The 7,241-nt window shown below is 59.3% G+C and overlaps 1 protein-coding gene across 6 annotated transcripts in view; it reads left to right on the forward strand.

The window, feature by feature from the left end:
- Window positions 1–679: 679 nt before the first annotated feature.
- Window positions 680–7,241, forward strand: part of UBE2J2 (ubiquitin conjugating enzyme E2 J2) — a 23,500-nt gene continuing 16,938 nt past the window's right edge. Inside the window, exons 1-3 of one of the 6 annotated variants that reach the window (XM_026457447.1) lie at window positions 680–1,677; window positions 5,549–5,657; window positions 6,162–6,292. In XM_026457447.1, the coding sequence (XP_026313232.1) occupies window positions 6,162–6,292 (131 nt within the window). In that variant the 5' untranslated portion in view covers window positions 680–1,677; window positions 5,549–5,657. Of the gene's footprint in view, window positions 1,678–5,539; window positions 5,658–6,161; window positions 6,293–7,241 lie in introns of those variants that run through there. The other 5 variants (XM_026457449.1, XM_026457445.1, XM_026457446.1 and 2 more) reach the window with 5 other exon arrangements.

Genomic DNA, 7,241 nt, shown 5'->3' on the forward strand with positions numbered 1-7,241 from the left:
CCCTCAGCGTCCTACCCCAGCGCCCGGCCACCTACAGCTCCCTCCCAATGTGTCTGGGGTCAGAGAGAGGTGGAGAGGACGCCGCGCCCCGCGCTTTCTGCAGTCTGTCCAGAGGGAGGTCAGGGGCGTCCCGAGGCTGGGCCAGGCACCTGCAGGGGGAGGGTGCTGGGGCGGGGGCGTCCCGGGGCTGGGAAGGCTCCCGCAGGAGAGGGTGCTGGGGCGCGGACGTGGGTTGCAAAGCGATCCCACGCGTGTCACTCTCGGGTCCCTGAACGAGCCAGGCCTCCAGGTGCCCGGGACGCTCCACGCCCGGGCCGCGCCGCGCCGCGCCTCCCCTAAGGGCCGGGTGGGGTTTGGGAGCGGAGGACAAGGCGGGAGCTGGGAGGCGGGAGGGTCGGGGTCCTTTCTCCACCGGGGTCGCCCTCAGCCGGGCCTGCCGCCCTGGGCCGTGGCACGTGGGGACGTAAGCGCGCGGCTTCGGGGTCCGGGACTCTCGCGCCCACTAACGGTGCCCGGAGCCGCCCGCCAGTGCGCACGCGCCGACCACCCCGCCCTCCCCCACTCCTCCCTCCCCCGCCCGGCGCCGGCGGCGACAGAGAATCGTGGGCGCGGTCCTCCAGGCTGCCTAGAGCGGCCCCCTCCCCCAGGGACCGCGCACCGGAAGCAGAAACTAGGCTGGTTCCGCCTCGCGAGCGGCCATCTTGGAGATTGAGGCGGCGGCGGCCCTGCGACGGGTTCGGTGGGCCCAGTCCCGGCGCGGTGTGGCTGTTTCGGGCGCGGGCCCCGCTTTTCCGCACCCTGCTCCGGCCTCGACCACGGCGAGCCTGAGCGCGGCGGCGGCCCACGCGCAGCGACAGGGAGAGGTGAGCGCGCTCGCAGGCCTGCGCCGGGTCCTCGGGCCCGCTCGTTCGCCCCGCCGGAGCCGGCCACAGCGGCGGCCCGGGGCTGCGGGGGACCCTGCGCGACGCCTCTCCGTTCGCGCCCGCCGCCCGCGGGGCCCTGGCCCGAGCCTGCGCGGAACCCGAGGTCGGTTACGGCGGGTTCCCGGAGCTCCGGGTCAGGGTCAGGTCGGGGACTTGACCACTAGGCCGGGTCTCCCGTCAGTTGGGACACTTGCGGCTGCCCCAGGACGGGCAGCCTCGATCCTGGTTTGTCAATGGATCCCGGGAGTCTGTGTCGGGGGAGGGCTGCCGTTGAGCCCGCCGCCGCCTCGCCCTGAACTGTTAGACCCCACACTGCCCCGCAAACCCCGAGAGAGACGAGCGTGCCCGGGACGGTGCTCAGGGCCAGCGTTTCTGGGAAACCCGGGCGGTGACAGTGGGAGACCGGAGTCTGGCTCCACCGCCGGCCGGCGGGAGTAAGACACGAGCCCGGAACAAGTCCCTGAGCTGCACCGGGCCTCGCCGTCCACACCTGCCAGTTCCCCGCATCCTCTCAGCCCCTGGCCAGGTGTCACCTCCTGGCCTCCTTTTCAATGCGTGCCACTTAGTGCGTGTGTATTTAACTCAAGTCCGGTTGCCACCCTCTTGCCAGACCCAGATAGGAAGCGGCTGAAAGGTCGGGCCTCGGCCCGGTGGGAGGGCAGCGAGGAGTGTACAGCAGGCTTGGCTGGGGCAGGTCGGTGGCCCCGCGTCCTGCCCCAGGGGAAACAGACGGTGTAATCTGGCGTCCGAAGAAGTGAGTATCTCGCTTGATCCAAAAGTCCAGCACCTCAGCCTAGGGCGTGGTTGGGTGTGGGTGCCCGGAACTCGCAGTCCGTCATCTGCACGGCCTGGCACCGCTGACCTCCTTAGCAGCTCTGCTCTAGGCAGGTACATGTGTGAGTGACAGGCAGGTGAGTGTCCCACCTCCATCGGCCCGGGCTTCCATCCAGCCTTCGGAGCAGTCTGGTGGAGAAGGCAGAGACTTCCGTGGCAGTCCTGGACCTGGGCGTGCCACGCGCCTGGCGGATGGGTCAGGCTAAGGTTTCCTGCCACATCCCTAAGCAGGAAAGAGCTGTCCAGACAAAGAGGGATGGGTGAGGGATGCTGGGCAGCCACTGTCTCAGCGCCTGGGCACAGCTGCCCTCGGTGATTCACGCTGCTTTAATGCAGTTTCCGTGTAAACGTGTTTTTCTGTACCTTTTTGTTTTAAAATCGCCAGCTCTTTCTCTCAGCAGGATGATGTGCTTGGTGCCCCTTGTCTGTGGGGATGTTTGAAGGGAACCCGAGGCACATATGCTTCAAACTCTGTTCGCACAGTTTGCTTCCTTTGTGGATTTTTTTTTTTTTTTTTTGAGACAGGGTCTCTGTTGCCCTGGCTAGAGTGCAGTGGCATGATCTCAGTTCACTGCAACCTCCAGCTCCCGAGTTCAAGTAATTCTCCCACCTCAGCCTCTAGAGTAGCTGGGATTACAGGTACCAATCACCACACCCGGCTAATTTTTTTTTTTTTTTTTTGTGAGATGGAGTTTCACTCTTGTTGCCCGGGCTGGAGTGCAATGGCGTGATCTCAGCTCACCACAACCTCCACCTCCTGGATTCAAGTGATTCTCCTGTCTCAGCCACCCGAGTAGCTGGGATTATAGGCATTTGCCAGCACGCCTGACTAATTTTGTATTTTTAGTAGAGACAGGGTTTTACCATGTTGGTCAGGCTGGTCTCGAACTCCCGACCTCAGGTGATCTGCCCACCTTCGCCTCCCAAAGTGCTGGGATTACAGGTGTGAGCCACCGCGCCCGGCCCCTTTATGGATTTTTATTTTCCTTGTCCTTCCTGCTGTCACATTGGGATGAGATGAATTGGGGGAAATAGCCCCCTGGCCCTCTGGAGGACGTGAGAATTTGCTGTTCTGTGTGAAGCTCAGGAAGGGTGTCTGGGGAAACAGCAGTTGAATTGTGAACATGATTTTAAAAGCCTCTCCAAGCAAGTATGGGAGGGAAGCTTGCTTGTGACTGACTTGATGGAATCTATTTTATTTTTGCGTGGCTGTCCATGAACTTTCATTAAACCCGCAGCCTGGCCACTTAGCTAAGCCCAGACACACCTGTACTTGAATTGTCCAGTGAATTATTTTGTATATGGCAGAGTGTTAGCTTCAGGGTGAGCGTTTGAACGGACGGCCTGTGTGGAGGTCATCGCTGTGTCCATCACCAGGTGTTGGCCTGAGAGGAGATCCCTGGCCCATTGGCTTCTTGAGCCAGGAGCTGGGGATGCCACAGTGTGGAAGCACTTCCTTCCTGGGCAGGACTGTAACCCCGTTCCTGGTGAGGGCCCTCCTGGGGAGGCTCTCCTTAGGCAGAGGAGCCCGCCCTTGCCTCTGCTGGGGCCCGAAAGGGCCCTGCATGGTGTGTGGGGTCACATGGAGGCCAGTGATGTGTGACAGAGTGGGAGGCATTTGGCAGGGAAATCGGGGAGGCCTCTGAAGGCGGTGGCCGGTGGCCCGGACGGGCGTAGGGGAGTTTCCAGTACAGTCTAGGCTGGGAAGCAGCTGTGAGAAGGAGTGTGTCGGTCAGGGGTCTGGAGTGGGGCCCAGGCTGTGCTGGGTCTTGGGAGTTGGAAACGAGGAGGGCTGACTGGGGCTGCTCTGTCAAGGGGCTGGCAGGCAAGAGGAGGTGTTGATTTTTCTTTGCTTGACTGTGGAGTATCCTGAAGGGTGGTTGGGGGAGTGGGTGATCAGGACAGTGTGTTGACTTAGGAGTACAAGAGGGCCTTGAGATGGGAAGAGACTAGAAGCTCAGACCTTCTGGACTCACGGAGGAGTTGGGAGGCTGCTGTGGTGCTGATGGAAGAAGTGACGCCATTCTGCATTAGAGAGGATAATGGGAGTAGGAAGGATGTGGTGAACGAGGATTGCAAGAGTCGGGGACCCCAGAACAAGACGCAGGGTCGGGGGTGGTGCTTCGGCTACACATTTGGGAGCACGCTGTGGGTGCCCTGGCTGAGCTCTGCACTCCAGGCCCTGGGTGTGTGGGGTGAGCAGCCAAGCCCTGGCCATCGCCATCCTCGGGTTGGGAACAGACACTGAACAGGCTACTGGTGATGATTCTCTGAGAAGGAATAAACCAGTCAGAGAGTCCAAGTCTGGAGATCTCTGGCAGGCGGAGACTGAAGGGAGGTAGAGCGTGTGGCTGTCGGCAGGTGTGTGAGTTGGTTCTCACGCTGCTATAAAGACGTACCCGAGACTCAGTAATTTATAAAGAAAAGGGGTTTAATGGACTCACAGTTCCGCATGGCCAGGGAGGCCTCAGGAAACTTACAATCATGGCGGAAGGGAAAGAGGCATGTTTTACATGGCAGCGGGCGAGAGAGTGGGCAAGAGCAGCGAACACTGCCTTGTAAACTGTCAGCTTTCCTAAGAACGGCTTGGGGCAAACCACTTCCACGATCCAGTCACCTCCCACCAGGTCCCTCCCTTGACGTGGGAGATTACGGGGATTACAATTCAAGATCAGATTTGGATGGGGACACAGCCAGAGCGTATCAGCAGGGAGGCTGGTGGAGTCGGCTTCAGATTTGTGGGAACTGGGAGGTCAGGATGGAGATCACTGGTCACTGGCCATTATTGATGACCACTGATGTCCAGGGACTTTATTAAAGCGTGTGGCCATGGCTGGGCACAGGGACTCACGCCTGTAATCCCAGCACTTTGGGAGGCTGAGGTGGGCAGATTACCTGAGGTCAGGAGTTCAAGACCAGCCTGACCAACATGGTGAAACTCCGTCTCTACTAAAAATATGAAAAAAATTGCCTAGTGCGGTGGCAGGCGCCTGTGATCCCAGCTGCTTGGGTGACTGAGGCAGGAGAATCGCTTGAACCTGGGAGGCAGAGGTTGCAGTGAGCGGAGATCATGCCACTGCACTCCAGCCTGGGCAATGAACAGTGAAGATTCTGTCTCAAAAAAAAAAAAAGAGAAATAAAAGAGGTTTGAGTTGGAGCTAGTCTGATGCAGCAGGGAGTCCTGTTTTCATCACCATCCCTCTCCCCAGCCTCGGGCATGGCTGAGGGGCCTTGGGGTCCCTGATCCAGCCTCTTCTCTTGCATGATGGTGCCTCACGCTCCGTGCTCGGCCTGCAGTGCTGTCTTGAATATCCCACCTGGAGCCACCAGAGTGACCTTCCTAACAGAAGATACGATCTGCCTTAAGGCTTGGACCCAAAACCCCTGCGGGGCCCAGGTTGCAGTGGCTCATGCCTGTAATTGTAGCACTTTGGGAGGCTGAGGCGTGAGAATCACTTGAGGCCAGGAGTTTGAGACTAGCTTGGGCAACACAGTGAGATCCCATCTCTACAAAATATAAAAAATTAGCTAGGCGTGGTGGCACGCGTCTGTAGTCTCAGCTACTCAGGAGGCTGAGGTGCTAGGATTGCTTGAGCCAAGGCGGTCAAGGCTGCAGTGACTCCAGCCTGGGAGACAGAGCAAGACCCTGTCTCACAAAAAATAAGAAAATAAACCCTTATGCCCTGGCTCCGCCTCCCTGGCCAGTCTTACCCCTGCCCTCACTGTGCTTGGACCACTGCACACTGCACTTTCTCAGGTGTGGCCTGTTCACCTGTGGCCCCTTCTACCAGGAAGACAGCTGCTCCTCTGCCCAGCGAGTGCCTCGGAGTCTCCAGAGTCTTCGTCACTCCAGCCGCAGAGGCTCCCCCATTCTGCGGCTCCTTTTGCTTGTGGCCAGTGGTAAATGTTGGGCAGCGGGCTTCTGGGTGCAGTGGAGGGGCTGGCGGTGGTGCCTGCCCATTTCCATGGTGTGGATTCTCCATCAGTGAGAGGTCCTTGAGCTCAGAGTTGGAAGGTGCGAGTAGCTGCCCTCAGGAGCTGGTCTGAGGCTGTGGCCTTAGCACCACCTCAGGCCCCGTAAGTGTATCCCTGTGTGAGTTCTTTGAGGACGGGAGCCAGGCTTTGGGTTTCTCCTCATCTTTGTACCTGAGCTGTACGTTGTGTCAGTCAAGGCGGTGGCGGGACAGATGGGAAAAGAGAAGCCGCAGGGCCCCTGGGTATCTGGGCGGGTGGCAAGTCAGGGTGACCTGTGAGCTGTGACTCTGGGTGACTGGGCTGAGGTGTGTACATTACGGCTGGGCCCTGAATGAGTGGTGGGCTGCAGAAACGGCAGTGGAGCCGCGTTGCGGGGGAGCTGTGGCCAGCACCACTTTTCTTCGTCAGTGTAGACATTGTTTTTAACAGATGAGCAGCACCAGCAATAAGAGGGCTCCAACCACAGCAACCCAGAGGCTGAAGCAGGACTACCTTCGCATTAAGAAAGACCCGGTGCCTTACATCTGTGCCGAGCCCCTCCCTTCGAATATTCTCGAGTGGTAAGGCCGCGCCACTGATCACCCTGCACTGACTGTCGCTGCCACGCAGGCCTCTGCTGGCCTGGCTGGGTGAGCCTGGTGCCCCAGTCATGGCATTGGCAAGGTGCTCCTGCACCTTCCCCAGGGGTGAGTGGGTGCCCAGGGGCCGGTGGACACTCTCCGGTCTTCTCCCAATGGACGCATGCTGGGGACATCACAGAGCCCTGCTTGACTCAGTCTGGGGCTGGAAAGAATCTCCCGTGTGGGGTCCTTGAGGGGGCGGGGTCCAGGTTGCCTCAGGTTGGGGCTGGAGAGAATCTCTGGTGTGGGGTCCTTAGGGGAGGGGTCCAGGTGTGCAGGGCTCACAGCTGCTGCTGTGTGCTCCAGGCACTTAGAGGAGAAACTGCCTTTCGAGACTCTGGTCTTTGCTTCTGGATATGGGAATTAGCCTATTTTGGCTTGGAGTATTTGACAGGACTAGGGTCCGATACTCCTCTCCCTGGCACTGGCATAGGCCAGGTGCCCCGACCCTCAGGCTGACGACGAGAGGACTTGTGCCTCATAAGCTTAGTTCACCTCATGGTGACTCTCCCCCTTGTTGAAGTATAGAGTGTGAGAGTGCATACCGCTCTGTGGAAACACCGCCATGACAGGTCTGCTAGTAATTTGGTAAGAAATAAAGTGTGAGAGGCCGGTCATGGTGGCTCACGCCTGTAATCCCAAGACTTTGGGAGGCTGAGGCGGGCAGATCACCTGAGGTCAGGGGTTTGAGACTAGCCTGGTCAGTATGGTGAAACCCCGTCTCTACTAAAAATACAAAAATTAGCTGGGTGTGATGGCATGCGCCTGTAATCCCAGCTACTCGGGAGGCTGAGACAGGAGAATCTCTTGACCTGGGAGGCGGAGGTTGCAGTGAGCCGAGATCACGCCGCTGCACTCCAGCCTGGGCAACAAGAGTGAAACTGTCTCA

This window comes from Piliocolobus tephrosceles, chromosome 1, assembly GCF_002776525.5.
Source record: "Piliocolobus tephrosceles isolate RC106 chromosome 1, ASM277652v3, whole genome shotgun sequence".
Taxonomy (NCBI): Eukaryota; Metazoa; Chordata; class Mammalia; order Primates; family Cercopithecidae; genus Piliocolobus; species Piliocolobus tephrosceles.